Source organism: Pan troglodytes, chromosome 5 (assembly GCF_028858775.2).
Source record: "Pan troglodytes isolate AG18354 chromosome 5, NHGRI_mPanTro3-v2.0_pri, whole genome shotgun sequence".
In the NCBI taxonomy this organism is placed as follows: domain Eukaryota; kingdom Metazoa; phylum Chordata; class Mammalia; order Primates; family Hominidae; genus Pan; species Pan troglodytes.
Window position 1 is genome coordinate 126,660,517 of NC_072403.2, and position 20,920 is coordinate 126,681,436.

The following is a 20,920-nucleotide window of genomic DNA, read 5'->3' on the forward strand; positions in this document are numbered from 1 at the left end:
CTTAAATTATTCTCCAAGAAAGCTTAAGAAATAGCCATATGTTTTCCCCTAACACAATGAATAAAGGCTGTTTAAGAGAACTGCATTGTATTTGTGATCCAGGGTTTAGCATGGTACAAGAACAGATGTATTGTAAAGCTGACTGCATAAGTGTCTTTTTCTCTGAGGCTTACGAATGCTGGAGCTGCTCTGTCATGCGGCCTATTTTCTGTTTACCATACAGATCCATCAGTTTCCCTGCCACTTCAGCTGTGTCAGTTCAAATGACTTCCCAAACAGCCTCTGGAACACCAACTGTAAAAGATGGATTTATTTGCTCAGTCTCCTTACTGAAGCATGTATCTTAGATGGGTATGCAGTCAGACCTTTTTTTTTTGTTGTTAAAAGTACAACTTTTAAGATACAGTCAGCTCTGCTATAACTCAGATTTGTTGCAAAGTGATAGGTAAGAGATAATTGAAGCATAACATTAATTTTGCATTTGACTATATGCAATTTTCTCCACTAGAAACACAAGGTGTATGCAAAAAAATGCACCCAGTTGAATGAAGCTATGTGGGTGTAAACTAAACACATATATGCACATCTCAAATATGTATCAGTTACCTCTATTCACCGCTTATCTGTGAGACACTCATCTACATCTGTTCTTACGATTTTCCCTCCTATTTCAGATAACCCTGCTTCCACCATTTCATAATAACTCACTAGCTAAAAACTGTCTTATGCTCATTCCTACAAGTAAAATTCAGGTCACTTTCATGGTAAAGTGACATATTTATTGTAGTATTTATGTACTTTTTAATGATTAACCTATTTAAAAATGCACTGCTTCATGTTACAGTAGCACTGACCATGTTACCAAGAGTAAAATAAACTCTAAAACTATTGCATGCTACAATATATTCTCAGTTATCACAGAGTAAAAGATGTTGGAAACCATGCATGGGAAACTTAGAAAAAAATGACAGTGCTTCTCTTACAGAAAAATTCCGCTAGTTATTGTACTTTATAAAATTATTGTCGTTACTTTCTAATTGTTCATGTGTTTTCACATCAGTACAACTTATTGTTATCAAAGTATAATAAGAATTGAAAATAGTACACAAGGATTCTCTCCAAAAATATTTTTGTAGTTTGTTCGATCTTATTGAAGCAGAGCCCATTTCCACTGAGATTTCGTTGTGCTAAATCCTGAGAAAATCTATGAATACCCACAAATAAAAATAAATATCTGTTCGAGAGATGTATTGTATAAAATAGTGGCCATAGGTAACAACAATATACTGTATTTTTGAAAAATCCTGAGAGTGGATGTTAAATGTTCTCATGACAAAAATGATTATGTGAGGAAGTGCATATACTAATTAGCTATATTTAGTAATTCTATACTGCATATGTACTTCAAAATACAATTAATACATATAATTTTATCTGTCAATTAAAAAATAAGTAAATAAAAAATCTATAATCAAAATTCTGGGATATTTTGCATAAATATTTAAGCCCTAATTTCTACTTATTTATAATTTAAAAGTGAACCATAATACTTGTCAGTTTCAGCTAAAAAACAGGGATTTTTTTCCCCCTTTAAAAAATAATTTTGCCCCGCCCCGCCTCCCGGCGCGGGTGGCCGAGGCGTAGCGCTGCGACCCCCGCACCCCTGCGAACATGGCGCTGCGAGTGGTGCGGAGCGTGCGGGCCTTGCTCTGCACCCTGCGCGCGGTCCCGTCACCCGCCGCGCCCTGCCCGCCGAGGCCCTGGCAGCTGGGGGTGGGCGCCGTCCGTACGCTGCGCACTGGACCCGCTCTACTCTCGGTGCGTAAATTCACAGAGAAACACGAATGGGTAACAACAGAAAATGGCATTGGAACAGTGGGAATCAGCAATTTTGCACAGGAAGCGTTGGGAGATGTTGTTTACTGTAGTCTGCCTGAAGTTGGGACAAAATTGAACAAACAAGATGAGTTTGGTGCTTTGGAAAGTGTGAAAGCTGCTAGTGAACTCTATTCTCCTTTATCAGGAGAAGTAACTGAAATTAATGAAGCTCTTGCAGAAAATCCAGGACTTGTAAACAAATCTTGTTATGAAGATGGTTGGCTGATCAAGATGACACTGAGTAACCCTTCAGAACTAGATGAACTTATGAGTGAAGAAGCGTATGAGAAATACATAAAATCTATTGAGGAGTGAAAATGGAACTCCTAAATAAACTAGTATGAAATAACGCAAGCCAGCAGAGTTGTCTTAAATTAGTGGTGGATACAAGACTTAGAATAGCAACTTTTAGTATTACCGATGGGGGGAAAAAAACTACTATTAACACTGCTAATGAAAGAAAATGCCCTTTAACTTTCTAATGATTATAGATAAATATAATATGCGTCTTTTTCACAATATCCTATGATTTTTAGACTAGGCTCTAGTGTACAGAATTCATGAAATTATCCATGGTAAAAACTAGTTATAAAAATTACATAATTCAAAGATAACATTGTTATTCTTAAGCCTTATATATTGTAACTTGCATGTATCCATACCTGGATTTGGGATGAAATACTTAATGATCTTTCCATTGGAAATAACTGGAAGTGAAGAGGTTTTGTTGCTTGTACAGTGTCAGATGAGGAACACCACTATCTTAATTTTGCGATACACTGCATTTGCTGGTGCTATTTTTATACAGTGAAGCAACAGCTTTGCAGCAAAATAATAAAATACTTCTTCGTTAAAAAAAATAATAATAATTTTAGCTTTTATTTTAGATTCTGGGGTACCTGTGTAGGTTTTTTACATGGGTATATTGCATGATGCTGAGGTTTGGGGTATGATTGATCCCATCACACCAGTACTGAGCATAGTACACAGTAGTTTTCCAACACTTGTCTGCCTCTTTCCCCTTCTCCTCTATTAGTCCCCAGTTGCTAATATTGCAATCTTTATGTCCATGAGTACCGATTGTTTAGCTCCCACTTATAACTGGGAACATGTGGTATTTGATTTTCTGTTCCTGCATTAATTACTTTAGGATAATGGCCTCTATCTGCACTCGTATTGTACAAAGAATATAATTTTATTCTTTTTTATGGCTGTGTAGTCTTCTATGTTGTATACATACCATGATTTTTTTATCCAATCCACCACTGATGGGCACCTACAGTGATTTCATGTCTTTGCTATTGTGAATAGTGCTGTGATGAACATATGAGTGCATGTATCTTTTTTGGTAGAACAATTTATTTTTCTTGGAGTATACATTCAGCAATGGGATTGCTGGGTCAAATGGTAGCTCTGTTTTTAGATCTTTGAGAAATCTCTAAACTGTTTTCCACAGTAACTGAACTAATTTACATTCGCACCAACAGTGTATAAGCATTCCCTTTTCTCTGCAGCCTCACCACAACCTGTTGGTTTTTGAGTTTTTAATAATAGCCATTTTCACTGGTGTGACACAGTATCTCATTATGGATTTGGTTTGCATTTCTCTGATGATTAACGTTGTGGAGCATTTTTTCATTTGTTTGTTGTCTGCTTGTATGTCATTTTTTGAGAAGTGTATGTTCATGTCTTTTGTCCATTTTTAATGAAGTTATTTATTTCTTGCTTATTAAATTGTTTAATTTCCTTATAGATTCTGAGTATTAGACCATTGTCAGATGTATAGTTTGCAAATATTTTTTTCTGATTCTGTATAGGTTTTCTGTTTACACTGTTGTGTTTTGTATTAGTCCATTTTCACAGTGCTATACAGAATACCTGAGACTAGGTAAAAGAGGTTTAACTGACTCCTAGTTCTGCATGGCTGGGGAGGCCTCAGGAAACTTACAATCATGGTGGAAGTCGAAGGAGAAGCAAGTACTTTCTTCATAAGGCAGCAGGAAAGGGAGAGAGAGCAGCGGAAACTACTATTCATAAAATCATCAGATCTCCTGAGAAAAACCACCCCCATGATCCAATCACCTCCCACCGGGTCCCTCCCTCAACATGTAGGGATTACGGTTCCAGATGTGATCTGGGTGTGGACACAGAGCCAAACCATATCAAGTTTATTTTGCTGTGCAGAAACTCATTAGTTTAATTAGGTTCCACTTGTCAGTTTGTTTTTGTTGCAATTGCTTTTGAGGACTTAGTCATAAATTCTTTGCCAAGGCTGATATCTAGAATGGTGTTTCCTAAGTTTTTTTCTAGGATTCTTATAGTTTAAGGTCTTGCATTTATATTTTTAGATTATCTTCAGTTAATTTTTGTATGTGGTGAAAGGTAGGGGTCTAGTTTTATTCTTCTGTGTATGGCTATCCAACTATCAAGCAACATTTATTGAATAGGGAGTCCTTTCTCCATTGCTTGTTTTTGTAAACTTTGTTGAAGATTAGATGGCTGTAGGTTTGTGGCTTTAATTCTGAGTTCTCTATTCTGTTTCATTGGTCTATGTGTCTGTTTTTGTACCATTACCATGTTTTTTTGGTTACTGTGGGCTTATTGTGTAGTCTGAAGTAGGGTAATATGATGCTTTTAGCTTTGTTCTTTTTATTTGGAATTCCTTTGGCTATTTGGGCCCTTTATTGGTTCCATATAAATTTTAGAATAGTTTTTTCAAGTTCTGTGAAAAACGACATAGGGAGCTTGATAGAAATAGCATTGAACCTGTAGATTGCTTTGGGTTGTATGACTATTTAATGATACTGATTCTTCCAATTATTGAGCATGAAATGTTTTCTGTTTGTTTATGTCAGCTATGATTTCTTTTAGCAGTGTTTTGCAGTTTTCCTTGTAAAGATTTTTAACCTCCTTGGTTAGATGTATTCCTAGGTATTGTTTTTTGTTTGGCTATTGAAAAAGAAATTTTATGTTTTTATTTGGCTCTCAGCTTGAGTGCTATTGGTGTATAGAAATGCTACTAATTTTTGTACATTGATTTTGTAGCCTAAAACTTTACTGAAGTTGTTTATCAGTTCTAAGAGCCTCTTGACAGACTCTTTCGGATTTTCAAGGTATAGAATCATACTGTCAATGAATAGACAGCTTGCCTTCTTCTTTTCCTATTTGAATGGCTTTTATTTATTTATCTTGCCTAATTGCTCTGGCTAGGACTTCCAGTACTATTATATGTTGAATAGGAGTGGTGAGAGTGGGCATCCTTGTCTTGTTCTAGCTCTCAAGCGTTTAAATTGATGAAAATATGCAAGGCTAGTCTCAATTATTTTAAGAGGTTTATTTGCCAAAGTTAAGATCATGTGCTTGGATGGCAGGTCTATGCCTTTCTCAAAAGATGATTTTGAGGGCTTCAGTATTTAAAGGGAAAGGGGCAGATATTGGTGAAAGAGGAAGAAATGTTTTTTAAAAAATGTGTCAGTAGATAAGAGACAAAAGTTTTATCATTTTGGGTCTTTGATCAGTCTTTCACTGAATATATAATTTTTGTGTGAGAAGGATGGTAGAAAAAATAGTCACTTACGCCTTTGTGTGTCTCAGTGAATCTGCATATTTACATTAGATAACATGAACAATAAGGCAGAGGAAGCAATCAGATATGCATTTGTCTCAGGTGAGCAGAGGGATGATGGAGTTCTGTCCTTTGTTCTGCACCTGTGAAGATAAACTTCAATTTACATTGCCAGAGTGAAATTCAACAGAATTATTTTAGGTTAAAGATCTTGGGTCCCACAAGGAGTTTCCTTAGGGGCAAATCATGAGGAAGGTATGTAGCTTTTTGTCTTTGGAGCTATCTTATTTAGGAACCAAATGGGAGGCAGATTTGTGTGACCCAGTTCCTAGCTTGACTTTTCCCTTTGGCTTAGTGAGTTTGGGGATCTGAGATTTATTTTCTTTCTGCAAGGGTAATCCTTCCAGTTTTTGCCCATTCAGTATGAGGTTCGTTGTGGGTTTGTCACAGATGGCTTATTATTTTGAGATATGTTTCTTCCATGTCTAATTTCTTGAGCATTTTTATCATGAAGGGATGTTGGATTTTATTGAAAGTATGTTCTGCAATTATTGAAATGATCATATTTAAAAAACATTCTGCTTATGTGGTGAATTACATTTATTGATATGCATGTTGAACAACCTTGTATCTCAGGAAGGAAGCCTATTTGACCACAATAAATAACCTTTTTGATGTGCCATTAGATTCAGTTTGCTAGTATTTTGTTGAGGATATTTACATCTATGTTAATCAGAAATATTGGTCTGTACTTTTCTTCTTTCATTGTGGTTTTGCCAAGTTTTGGTATCAGGGTGATGCTGGCTTCATAGAATGGGTTAGGGAAGAGTCACTCCTCAATTTTTGGAATAGTTTCAGTAAAATTGGTACCAGTACTTTCTGTACCTCTGGGAGAATTTGGCTGTGAATCCATGTGGTACAGAACTTTACTTGATTAGTAGAGTTTTTATTACTGATTCAATTTCAGAACTTGATATTGGTCTGATCATGGTTTATTTCTCCTCATTCAATCTGGAGAGATTGTGTGTTTCCAGGAAAGTATCTGTTTCCTCTAGATTTTCTAGTTTGTGTGCATAAAGGTGTTCATAATACTTTCTGATAATCTTTTATATTTATGTAGGATAAGTTGTCATATCACCATTGTTGTTTCTGATTGTCCTTATTTGGATATTCTCCCTTTTTTCCTTTTGAATATAGCTAGCAGTCTATTGATCTTGTTTATCCTTTCAAAAATCCAACTTTTGTTTTTATTAAATCTTTGTATGGATTTTTGAGTATCAATTTTGTTCAATTCTGCCCCAATTTTAGTTATTTCTTTTCTTTTTATAGCTTTTGGGTTATGTTGTTCTTGTTTCTCTAGTTTTTCTAAATGTGCTGTTAGATCATTATTTTGAGGTCTTTCTTTTTGAGGTAGCTGTTTAGTGCTATAAGCTTTCCTTTTAACATTGCTTTTGTGGCATCCAAGAGATTCTGGTATGTTGTGTCTCTGTTTCAATTAATTGCAATTTTTAAAAAATTTCTTTCTTAATGTTATATTTTACCTAAAAGTCATTCAGGAGCAAGTTGTATAGTTTCTATGTAATTTGTGGTTTTCAGAGGTTTTTTTGGTATTGATTTCTGTTTTTATTTTACTGTGGTCTGTAATATGGTTGGTATAATTTTGATTTTTTTGAATTTATTCAGACTTGCTTTATGGCTGAGGATATGGTCAATATTGGAGTTTGTTCCATGTGCAGATGAGAAGAATGTATGTTATGTGGTTGATGGGTAGAGTTTTCTGTACATTTCTATTAGGTCCAATGAACCAAGTGTAAAATTTAAGTCCAGAGTTTTGTTGTTAGTTTTCTACCTCAATGATCTGTCTAATGCTGTCAGTGGGGTGTTAAAGTTCCCCACTATTATTATTGGCTGTCTAAGTCTTTTTGTAGGTCTAGAAGTACTTGTTTTATGAATTTTGGTGCTCCAATGTTGTGTGCATGTATGTTTAGCACAGTTAAGTCTTCTTGTTGAATTAAAACTTTCATCATTATGTAATGCTCTTCTTTGTTCGTTTTTTAACCACTGCTGGCTTAAAGTCTTTTTCATTTGATATAATAATAGTTACTCCTACTCTTTTTTGCATTTTGTTTGCATGGTAGATCTTTCTCCAACCCTTTACTTTGAGCATATGGATGTGTTTATGTATGAGATGGGTCTCTTGAAGAGAGCAAACAGATGTATCTCTCTCTTTTTTTTTTTTTTCTTTTGTGACAGAGTCTCACTCTCTCACCAGGCTGGAGGGCAGTAGTTCGATCTCGGCTCACTGCAACCTCCACCTCCTGGGTTCAAGCTATTCTCCTGCCTCGGTCTACCAAGTAGCTTGGACTACAGGTGCATGCCAGTACACCGAGCTAATTTTTGTATTTTTAGCAGAGATGGGGTTTCACCATGTTGGCTAGGATGGTCTCAATCTCTTGACCTCATGATCTGCCTGCTTCGGCCTCCCAAAGTGCTGGTATTACAGGCGTGAGCCACCGCACCTGGCCCAGGTGCATCTAATTTTTAAAGAAATTTTTAACTTAATATTTAAAAAGTGATTGAGTAATCACTTTTGAAGTGGTGTAGTAAAGACTTCCAATCTGTTCACAACTATAATAGCTGTGAAAACTAGCATAATGGTAGTTGCTGGAGGGTGCAGAGCAGGTTTGGACCGCCTCAGAATTCCCATTCTCATAGAATTGTCCATATTTACCCATCTGACAGTTGGTTAAAAAGCTCCATTCTCAAGGCTTGTCTTTATTTAATTTGATTCAGAACTTGTTCTATGAAAAAAGCCCTATACCAAAAACATTGTCAAAAAATCAGTGGTCATTGTTTAAGAGCTGCCCACAGTCCCATTACCTTTTGAGACTAACATGAGGCTGACAAAAATGTCAAAAGAAAAATGAAGGAATATAATGTCCATATGGGCTTTGGAAGTCTTCAACATCTCTCTGAGAATCTAGTCATGTCTATGTGTAGGGCTGTGTGCATGCCCTGGAAAGACCTGTGAAGGCTCGAATCTCTCATCGGGGATGGTCTTGAGGCTCTGTGCCAGCAGTAAGTGACTGTTTTAAAGTTGTAAACTGCTTGCTAGAGAATTCACATACACAGGAAGACCCTCAGCAAGGCTGGGGGACTTAATGATGCACATCACTTTAAAAAATCTGTGTCTAATCATTAGCAGACAACAGAGCTAACATAATAGAAATAATTTACTGAACATACATGGAAATGAATACAAACTATGCAGAAGTAAGCCAGAAAAATTCCTAAAGAAGAAATCCTCACCAATAATGACAACAATAGCAAATAATAACAACAAACCCCAGGAAAGGAGCTCTAATTACATTGTTTGAGATGTCCAGGTTACAACAAAAAATTTTAAGGTGTGAAAAAGAAAACCAAAAAATGAAACCAGGAAAGTATTACCCATACATAAAGAAAAACTTACCGTCAATAGAAACTATTTCTGAGGAGGCCCAGACATTTGACTTACTAGATTTTACTTGACTATTTTAAATATGCTTAAATAACCAAAGAACAACATATCTAAAGGACTCAAAGAAGCTGTTAGAATATTCTCACCAAATAAATTTGAACAATAGCAGATTTAAATTATTTAAAAATAATCAAATAGAAATTCTGGAGTTTTAAAGTAAATTACTTAGACAAAAAATTGACTAGAGGGCACAACAGTAGATTTAATGGAAAGAAAAAAGAATAAACAAATATGAATATAGAGTAATAGAGATTATTTAATCTGAGAAACAGAAATAATAAATGATGGCTCACTTATTTTATATAGGTGGGACCTCTGAATACTACCAAGTATGCAATATAGGCATGATGGAAACCTCAGAAGCAGAAGAGAAAGAGAGGAAGTAGAAAGAATACTGGAAGAAATCATGGCTGAAAAATTTCCAAATTTTATTTTAATAATAATTTATTTGCATATTCGAGAAGCTCAATAGCCTCAAAGTAGGATTATATTAGAGATCCACACCTAGGTACATCATAGTCAAACTACTGAAAGAATAGGACAAAGAATCTTGAAAGCAGTGGGGGAAAAGCAAATCATTACATACAAACTTTCTTCAGTGAGCTAAACAGCCAGAAATTCAAGGTACTGGAAGAAAAGGATTATCACCTAATAATTTTATATGCGGCAAAAGTAGCTTCAGGAAACAAACTACCTCCCATCCCTAAAACAGAGAATTTTTTGCTAGTAAACCCGCCTTACAAGAAATACTAAAGTGAGTCCTTCAGGCTGAAATGAAAGGACACTCGATAGTAACACAAACTTATATGACAAAGTAAAGAGCTCCAGGAGGGTAACTACATAGGGAAATATAAAAGATAGTATAAATCCATTTTTGTTTGTAACTCTTTTGTTATCCTATTTTTAAAGGAAAACTACATAAAGCAATAATTATAAAACTGTGTTGATTATCTTACACTACCTAAAGATATAATTTGTATGATAATAACACATAAAAGGGGAGGAAAGAAAAACTTTTGTTAAAGCAAAGTTTTGTACATTTTGAAATTAAGTTAGTATTTATTTCAACTAGATTTTTTAAAAATTAAGCTATTGTAACCCAAGTGCAACTATTAAGAGAATAACTAAAAATAAAGTAAAAGAAATAGCTATACTTTAAAATGGTATAATAGAAAATATTTAAATACAAAACTAACAGATGATTACAGAAAAAAGACATAAAACATAGAGGAAACGAACAGCAAAATGACAAACAAAAATTATACTTTATCAGTAAATATATCAAATGTAAAAGTCCTTCAGTCAAATGTCAGGGATTTGCAGACTATTAAAAAAGTAATCCAACTACTTGCTATCTATAAGTGACAAACCTTAGATTGAAAACAAATAATAAGTTTAAATTAAAAAGAAAGAAAATAATATACCATTCAAACAGTGCCCAGAGGACAGCTAGTGTGGCTATATTATCAAACAAAATAGGCTTTAAGACAAAATTGTTACTAGTGACAAAGAAGGACATTTTGTAATGATAAACAATCAATCAGGCATACAGTAATTATAAACATATATGTACCTAACAACAAAGCAGCAAAATATATGAAGCTGACAGAATTGAAGCTGGAGACTTCAATATTCTCCTTTTAAGAATAGGTAAAGACAATTAGGCAAAAATATCAATAACTTAGTAGAAGACTAATCAACCAGACCAGACAGATGTCTATAAAACACTCTATGCAACTAGAGCAGAATATACATTCTTCTCAATTACATATGGAATAGTCTTCAGGATGGAGGAGAATGTTAGATCATAATAACAGAATATTTATGTTAGGCCATGAAACAAGTGCTGAAAGAAAAAGACTTCCTTTTCAGCTTGGAATGGAAGAAATAAAATTATCCTCTTCACAGACAGCATGGTATTGTATACTGAAAATCTTAAGGAATCAACAAAAAATTATAACTAATAAGTTCAGCAAGGTTGCAAGATACAAGACCAATATATAAATATCAATTGTATTTATACTATAGAAGCAATGAAAATAAAACAGAAAATTTTATTTTAAAACTTCAAAAAAAAACCTAGGAATAAATTTATAAAAGGAAGTTCAAACCTTGTCACATTGAAAACTACAAATTTCAAAATAAAAGGAAGTTCTAAATAAGTAAGAAGGTATACAATGTTGTAATTAGATTCCTAATACTGCAATAACGAATTACCATAAACTTAGTGGCTTAAAACAACACAAATTTAGTATTTTACTGTTCTGGAAGTTAGATGTCTAAAATAGGTCTGGAAATTTGTATTCCATTTGGAGGCTTTTTTGTTTTTGCTTTTTCCTGCATCTTTTTCATCTCTTCTTTGAGTCTCTTGCCTTCTTTCCTTTATAAATACCCCTGTGATTATAATGGGTCTACCTGCATAGTCCAGAATAATACGCCCATTTCAATATTCTTAATTTAATCATATCTGCAGAGTTTCTATTGTCCTGAAAGGTAACATAGTCACAGGTTCCAGGAATTAGAATACTAGTAATTTTGAAGTGTTATTCTCTGCCTACCATATTAAGGGATTAGAAGATTTAATATTGCTAAAATGGCAATATTTCTCAAATTTTTTTATACAAATTAATCCCTTTTCTTATATGAACTTAATTCCTACCAAGTTCTCAGAGGACTTTTTGAAGAAATTGACAAGTGAATCCTAAAATTTGTATGGAAATAAAAGGGACATAGACTAGCCAAAACAATGAAAAGAAAGAACAAAGTTGGAGGACAGAGTTCTCAATTTTGAAATTTACTACAAAGCTGCAGCAAAGAAGATAGTATGCTTCTGGCATAGGCTACACATATGGATCGATGGAATAGAATCGGCTTCCAGAAATAAACCCTTATATTTATGGTCAATGGATCAACAATTTTTTGTAGGGTAGGTGGAGTATGTTCTATATATTATTTGGGACATACTTATACCCACAAAAGGATTTGTTGTTGATTCAATACTAAACTTTTTCTGGATGTCCCATATTTTATCTGAAAACACTACCTATTGTTATATGATGATAAAAGAAAGCTTGACAACCAGTTGTAAAAAGTTGTGTGTTGGCATGGTATATGTCAAATCATTGCTTTGCAACTAACTTTTAAGAGATCTGTGTTACCATAATTTTTGAAAAAAATACAAATTACAGGTATTTATAAGATAAATTTCAATTCACAAAAGAAGAGAAATACCATACTGTGAATTTTCAAATGCCTATTTCTATCATGACCTAAACATACAAGAATATAATGGGAACAGAGCAAAGTTTTAAATGAAACCCATTTTTTTACTCTTACGTGATCTACACCAGTGATAGAAAATATGTCTTCAATCCTCCCTTCCAATCTTCCAGAATTTTTTAAATATAATTTTGAATAAAATGCATATAGTTGGACATTTAGGGGTAGAAAAATTTATAGATACATTTTTCCATTATATGCAACACCAATGCATGTTGGACAATACTTCTCATCCCAAGACCTTTTTTGAAACATTTTCTATAATTGAAAATGTCTCATCTTTCTTTTAGCTCATTGTATACAATGATAGGTACTGCCTTGCTCAGTAATAGAATTATTTACCGTGGACAATATAAAATTATATTTTTTGGCTGTATCTTGGGAATACTGGGAAATGACGATTATAGTAAGGTTCACATTTGCCTATTGACTCTATACCCTCTGATTTTTTCCTACTTAAAAATTACTCACAATCCAAATAATTTGTATTTACCTAGGCAAAAGGGAAGCTGTTTGAACATTATTGAATTAATAATAAAATAATGGCTTTCAGCTATTTTCACTTTGGGATTTAATTTTATTAAGGGAATATAGGGAGAGATGTACAAATCCATTTCACAAAGCAAGTGTCTTATGTTTTTTACACATTTTAAATTGGGTGGTAAAGATAATTATAACTTTTTAGAGCATCATTATATCATTAAAACTGTTGTTGGAGATTCATGGTTTAATTTGTGTTCTTCATATATTATTTCCATCTACATGATGAAACTAAATTTATTATAGGTTTGAAATAATGAAAATTGATGCAGGGATTATCAAGTCTATCACATATCAAAATGTGTTTGCCTGAGTTCTGCTACTTAAATATTTTGACCAAGAAATCTATTTATGAGCAATGACTATTAATATATTTTTGAACTACTATATTAAGGAACACTGGGGAACATGAATCTAATCCAATTTTTTCTTCAATTTAAAATTGGTTATAGTATTTTATTTATTTTATTTATTTATTTATTTATTTATTGGTTTACTATTTTATTTATGTTAGTAATACCACAATTCTTCCATTTTCTCAAAGTAGAATCTTAACGTTATTGTACTTATTAGGCAAAAAGACTAGTTCTTACCACAGAATTGTCCATTTACTACATTTACCAATTCTTGTGAGTCACTTAATACACACATACAAAAAGTCATAAAGCCTTTTTTTTTCAGTAAGAGAAGAATGCGTATCACACACACTACATGGTGCTAATTCTAGAGGCAAAATTACCCATTATTAGTGTTTGAGATTGATTACTAGGATGAAGACATACAGTATATCATCAAGAAACAACCAATATAAAAGGAAACTGATGTAAATAAACTGTATGTTGTGGGGTATGTCAACTAGGAAATTCACAAGCAAGATTATATATGTTTATTCAATGCTGTCTATGAAGACAGCCTTCTAGCCTTACCAATGCTACAGCAATAATTTGAGTTTCTTTTTTTTTCTTAGCTCAAAATAGTCAAACTGTCATATGGTGCATATATTTACATTTTCCTTTAAAAGTAAAAAATAATAAAGAAATTAGAAACCAAACCAGATAACATCAAAAACCAATCAATTTATTGTTAGCTTTTTTAGCTCTTCATTCTCTTTTTGGTTTCTATTATTGTGTAATAAATTACCCTAAAACGGAGTAGCCTAAGAGAACAAACGTTTGTCTCACACAATTTCCAGTGTCAGGAACCCTGGAGTGGCTTAGTTAGTTGGTTCTGTTTCAGAATCACTTATGAAGTTGCAGTCAGGATACTGGCAGAGGGTGTAGTCATCTGAAAACTTAACTGGGGAGGGAAGAAAATTCTTCAAGAGTGCTCACTCACATGACTGTTGCGTAGAGGCTTCACTTTCTAGCTGCCTGTTGGCCAGCCTCAGCTCCTTCCTATGTAAGCTCCTCCAAAGTGCTCCTCATGACATGACAGCTATCTCCAGGGCAAATGAGTTACAGAGAGGGAAATTAAGCTCTACTTCATGAAGGAAGGAGTATTAAAGAATTTGGGAGCTTATTTTAAAACCACTACAACCTTAAAACTTAGAATGCTAAAACAAATTCCTCATAGGTCTCTCTGACCCTAAGCTTTTCATTTTAAAATCCAGTTGGCACAGAGTAACAAAATTATCTTCTAATAATTCTCTTTTTAAATATTGCTTTTCTGCTTAAAAACTGAACAAAAATTTCCTGTAGCTGTTGCATCAAGTTGATGCCAGTGTCTAATTTCCAGTGTTGCCCATAATCTAAAGTATAAAGGCTAAATTATAGCATGAATTGATTCTTGTTATAAAATCCCATTTTACGTTAAAAGATTCTGCAATTCAAATAAGACATTTCTACAGGGCACTGCAAAAATCAGACTCCTTGCCTTTTATCTTAAAACCACACCCCGCCTTGCTTTCCCTTTTGCTCACAGAAATCTTCCTGTTCTTCCAGGACTAGCTCAAGTCATATCCTCCATAAGACCTTATTTACCATTCTCTCCCTTACCTCATTCATTACCTCTCTTCTCTGAATTCACATTGCAGTTAGCACAAGTGCCATTTTTTTTCTAGCACAGATTTGCTCTCAAATTGTTTCACTTACAATTGTGTTATTCCTTCCAGGTGGAGACAGAAGTCATTTTTTATCATTTTAGTTTCCATAGATGCGTACACATTTTAGGAAATAGAGGAGGTACTGAACAAATTTTTGCTGTTTTATTTCTGTTGAATGTAAGATTGAGGAATGCTTTTGATACCATTTGTTCACTTAAAAATGTAAGAATAAAAAAAAAACTACTGTTTTCCACATCTGTATCTAATCTCTATCTATCTATCTATCTATCTATCCATCTGTCTGTCTGTCTGTCTGTCTATTTTTTAAGATAGAGCCTTGCTCTGTCAGCCAGGCTGGAGTGCCATGGTGCTATCTCAGCTCACTGCAGCCTCCGCCTCCCAGGTTCAAGTGATTATCCTGCTGCAGCCTCGTGAGTAGCTGGGATTACAGGCTCATGCCACCATGCCCAGCTAATTTTTATATTTTTAGTAGAGACCGTCTTTTACCATGTTGGCCAGTCTGGTCTTGAACTCCTGACCTCAGATGATCTGCCTGCCTCAGCCTCCCAAAGTGCTGGGATTACAGGCCTGAGCCACTGCACCCAGCCGTATTTCTTTTATTTCTTCGTTTAATATGGAAATTCAGGCTGTCTAGCTAAAGGTTGTCTTGTGATTCCAGATGCAGATTAACATTGGAACATAACTCATGGTAGAAAAAAACTATATTCCCAAGCATGAAATTTATAAAATTAGAATTTATCTTGCTTGTGATTGAAACAATATAACTTTTCTGTTCTCATTGTTCTTAAAACTATGGTTAACATAAAGAAAATATAAGGAATATATTATTTCTATTTCCTCTGGACACTGAAATATATAATGATTTGATTCCTAAAAGGCATAAATTTTACATAGATCACAGTTTTGTCTTAGTTCAAAAGGGAGTTCTGTGCAAAATGTCTATTTCTCTAGAGGCTTTTTGAGAAAATCTTTGAAAGTATTCATTGCCTGTAGTGCTGTTTCTTAGAAAATAAATTATATTAAATACTGTATTTTACATTTTTACTTATTCCTTTTCAAATTGCTTAAATCTCCTTCCTCTATGTAAGTGGTTATTATAGACAAATGCCACTTTTTTGAAATAATATCGGTTTTAAATTACTTTTTATAATGAAACATTTCAAAAATAAACAAAAATGATGAGAAGAATATAACGATCTTCCATTTACCCATAACCCAGATTCAACAATTATCAACATTTTGGTAAACTTGTTTCATCTTCATATGCTCCCTACACATTAAAGACACTGATTATTCCTACAATGAACTTCTATTATAGATCCAAATGGTTTTCAGAGTTATAGAATTTTAAAAATACTAATCTTGTCTGTCCTATGACTGTATAAAATGGAATGTGAGGACTGATAGCATCATTCCTTAATCTTCTTACCTTCATATGAGGATAGAGAATCCTGGAGAGGTTCAATTTCTAACTTACCTACGGTCAAATAAATGGTTTTCAAAGTTGGAAGGAAAGTCTCTATTTCCTGCCCTCTCATTTTTTATTTCATGTTTGCTCTGGTCACTAGTTTTAGAAAACTTCCCCAGGAGAAAGTATCCTTAGAAACAGAGATAAACATCATTGAGGTCACTTTGCTACAGTTGCCTAAGCACCCCACCCAAGTCAGGTCCTTCAATCAAAGGCTTATGAAAAAGTTAAGACAAGTACATGTCGTCTTCTGTCCTATGTTTATGACTGTTTTTATTTTTTTGGTAGTATTTTTTAAGTTCTTTTTTTTTTGGTTATACAGTTGCATCATTTCTAAAAAATAATTATGTATATCCATTTTAAAATTGTATACTTATTTTTTTTCAATTCTGATTCCATCAACTGGTATCTCCAGAACAATATCTTTCTTTTGTTTCCAACTTTACTTTTATTGTTTGGCAATTAAAAGTAGTGCAAGATTCATAAATACATATCCAAAGCAGTGTATAGTCTTCATATTTTATTTGACGTTTTCAGTTGGAATAAATATCATATTTTTATTAACTGCTTTTTCAATATCCATGGAAATTACTACATGATTTAATATTTAAATTTAATATTACTAGACTATTATGACATTCTTGGCATATGACCTGTTTTTTTACTGTGTATTATTTGTTCATTGCATTGATGAAATAGTTCTGTGACTATTTATTTGTAATGTTTCCATTAATATTTGTTAAGTTAGATTTATCTGTGGTTTTAAAATATATGTGCTTGTTAAATATTTTATTATTTTATTTAATAAAAACATATATAGCATTATGTATCTGGCACTGTTCTAAAAGCTTCATCAATATTAACTGCTTTAATCCTCATGATAGACCTATGAAGATAATACTATTACCATTCTCATTTTGCAAATTGTAAGATAGAAGCAGAGGGAGATTAAATATTGCCATTACCTTTTTTGTTTTGTTTTGTTTTTTGAGATGGAGTATTGCTGTGTCTCCCAGGCTGGAGTGCAGTGGCATGATCTCTACTCACTGCAACCTCCGCCTCCTGGGTTCAAGCAATTTTCCTGCAGCAGCCTCCCAAGTAGCTGGGATTACAGGTGTGCACCACCAATCACAGCTAATTTTTGTATTTTTAGTAGAGACAGGGTTTCACCATGTTGGCCAGGCTGGTCTCAAACTCCTGACCTCTGGTGATCTGCTGGCCTCAGCCTCCCAAAGTCCTGGGATTACAGGATTGAGCCACCATGACTGGCCAAGTATTGCCATTACTTTTAATGGCAGAAACCTCAATTACTTTTGCACCAATCTAATAACTCCAGTAAAAAGCTAGTTGAAGACAGGTTTTGAATCCAGGCAGTTCACAAATGAAGCAATAACAACAACAGAGATTTTCCTCTTCCTTTCCACATTAATTTGGCAGACTTATTCTGTAAATTGATTGGTATATGTTTGAAGGTAATAGTTCCTTGAAATTTTATGAAGGTAATGAGCATATTTAACATTTTCACAAGGGGAAAAAACCTATTTTACTCAGATTTCCAAATTCACTTCTAACTATACAAGCAAATTAATCTCACAATTATTTTAATGTCCTATGCCTTTGGTCATTCACACATTCTCATTTTTATATATTGTGTTGGAGTTTTCATTTTTATTTTTGAGTAGGTTAGCTAATGATTTATCTAGCAGGTAATTTCTCTGCAAAGAACCACCTCATGGTTTATTAGTCTGCTCTTCTCTATTGGTAAATTCATTCATTTTAGCAACAAAATTTTAATTTATCCTTGGAGAAAGTCCTGATTCTTCTCCTAGTTATATACTTAAAAAAATCTATCTCCTTAGTTTAGGTCAGCTTTATGCAACCTTCTCTTGTATCTTCCTCTATGATGCATATATGACTATTACATAACTAACTGCCTAAAATCTCTTGGCCACATTTCCCTAAATAATATATCCTACCTCTTGAACAATCCAAAGAGCCCTTGATCTGCCTTTAATGAACTGCATGTGTGTACCAATAACTAATATGAAAATTATAGCAGTGGCTTGGACCATTTTCCTTGTCCTAGTGCGTCTAGAATATGATCAACCAAAAATTAAGTGGATTGTTATCCATAGTTAACAAAATCCCAAACATCCAATATACATATTCCTAAAACTTACCAGTATTCACAAATTTTGGGGTGATCCTCAGATAAACTCTTGTCCACAAAAGCAGTAATCATCATGTTGTCCTGAGACTTTGTTTTGTTTGCTTATGGTGTCCCTGGATTAACATGGTGAACTTGAGTCATAAGACTTCTAAAATAAACATTTAATACTAAGAAAGTTTTGAGTCTGAGTGATTGTTAATAAATGCCAATGGATGCTAGCTGATATGTTTTCAGAGTTGGTGTTTACCATATATATCTGGCATTCTTCAAGAAAGTCTAGTATATTCTATTTTTATCAAATAATTACTTCAAGCTCACATTTCTCAAAATTTCTAGATCAGTATCATAATGAGTTGATGGTCAAGTTTGTCCATAACCCTGGTGAAAACAATTATACCGTCGAATTATTGAAATCCTTTACATGTTGTATCTTTAATCACCTGAAATTAGGGGAGAATCATTTCAAATTAGTTAAGCTCTAAAGAGTATGTGAAGGTAGTGTTTACTTTGCATCAGTAAGTGACAATCATGCTCATTCAAGTTTAATATTAAAAATAATGACTCTCTAGCAGATGGTTTAATTTGTCCCGAATATAGTTTTCTGATCCATTTTAGGGCAGTTATTCAGTGTAAAACAGAGCCTGTATGTGTATTTTTCCTGATTTTGTACACACCATTGTGAAGTGACAGAGGATGATGACAATTATTTTGTTAATAAGAACTCTCTAATATTCTGTCTTTGATTTGAGAAAATGTAATTTCTTTCTAAGCATTTTTTACACAGTTGAGTTTATATACCTTTTATTTTGAAGGGTCTTAATACCTCTCACATCAAAGCCAATGGAAATATTAACCTTGCCTTGGGAATTCATTTTCAATGTCTTCTTCCACGATTTAGATATTAGAAAGTCTGTAAGTCCAAAGTTCTTAAGATTTATTCTGAAGGATGCTGGGGAACCCAACAACAGGAGAAAGTGGAATTGGATTCTGTCAGTTCTCTCTTTCTGTAGGCTCTCTCATATGGAGTGGGATATGAATGGGTTCTACTAATTTGAATCTACATGCTATTGAATAAACACAGCCAGCAATTTTTAAAATATGCAGTTTGTTGAAATTATAGCCTCTATTTTCTGCATACGTAACAAGTCGGTCAGACTGAATTGCTGTCTGACCAGTCTTTGCCTTAGGTTACAATAAATCATCAATCACACAGTCAAAGTAAGGGTAGGCTTCTTTATTCAGGCACGTAATATTAGAACCACTTAACCTTTGTTGTAAGAGGTAGTCCAGATATTTTCATGAGATAATTATAATGATCATGTGCAACTCACTGACAGGGCCTATCAACTCAAAATTTAACTTAACTACCACTTCCTATGGCAGGAGGAACCTGTCATATGTGTTTTCTGGTAAGACTTGGGAATAGGTTGTATCCTAGACCTGTAACCTTTTCCTGATCTCTCTTTAGTGACCTCATCTGCTGAGATATGAAGGCAAGATTCTCTTCTAATCCTAAGCCCTCTACCTGTATGCTAGGCCACCAAAAGATAGTAATGTTATAAAAATATCTGACATTTATGGCACTTACTCTGTGCCATGCCCAAGTGTAATAATTCATTTAATCCTTTCAACTATCTTATGAGATTGATACATTTATTTTCATCTTATTTGCAAGTGAGGAAACTGACTCAGAGTTTTAACTGACCGAAAGTTGCACAGCTAGAAAGTAGTAGGTCTGGAGTCCTACATAGACATCAGTCTCCTGAGTCTGGGCTTGCAATAATTGTATTGTCGGACATCCTGCAATAACAGATCAAAGTATGTTCCTTTAGGCAGAACATCATTGGACCTTATTTCATATCCATTCTTCAAAGCTCTACCTTTTAATTGGATTGATTATTCTAGTCACATTTACTGTTATCATAGATATAGTTAGATTTGCATCTGCCACTTTTTATTTTCTGTGTCTCACATCTTTTTCCCCCCTCTATTCCTCTGCTACTTTCTTTTTCATTAAGTAAATATTTTCTGTGTAACACTTTAACTGTTTACTTTTCACTTAAAATTTTTAAGAGTTTCCCTATAGTGTGCCATTTACATCTTATCCAAATTTACTTTAGATTTATACAAAATTAATTTCAATGGGATATAAAATATTATTCCTATATACAGTTGACTCCTGAACATCACAAATTTGAACTGCATGTCTACTGACACAGAGTTTCTTCCACCTCTGCTACCTCTGAGACAGCAGAACCAACACTTTCTCATCTTCCTCCTCCTCAGCCTAGTCAACTTGGAGATGATGAGAATGAGGACTTTTATGATGATCCAATTCCACTTATTGAATTGTAAATGTATTTCCTCTTCCTTGTGATTTTCTTAATAACATTTTTTCTTTTCTAACTTACTTTATTGTAAGAATACAGTATATAATA

At 33.8% G+C, this 20,920-nt stretch overlaps 1 protein-coding gene and 1 long non-coding RNA gene across 3 annotated transcripts in view; both read left to right on the forward strand.

Moving 5' to 3' along the window:
- Positions 1-20,920, forward strand: part of LOC134810359 (uncharacterized) — a 291,828-nt gene that overhangs the window by 46,821 nt on the left and 224,087 nt on the right. The gene's annotated exons all lie outside the window — the stretch shown is intronic.
- Positions 1,613-2,747, forward strand: LOC742399 (glycine cleavage system H protein, mitochondrial). The gene has a single exon (XM_001160723.8). It carries the CDS (start codon positions 1,672-1,674, stop codon positions 2,191-2,193), a length of 522 nt encoding a protein of 173 aa, XP_001160723.3. The 5' UTR covers positions 1,613-1,671; the 3' UTR covers positions 2,194-2,747.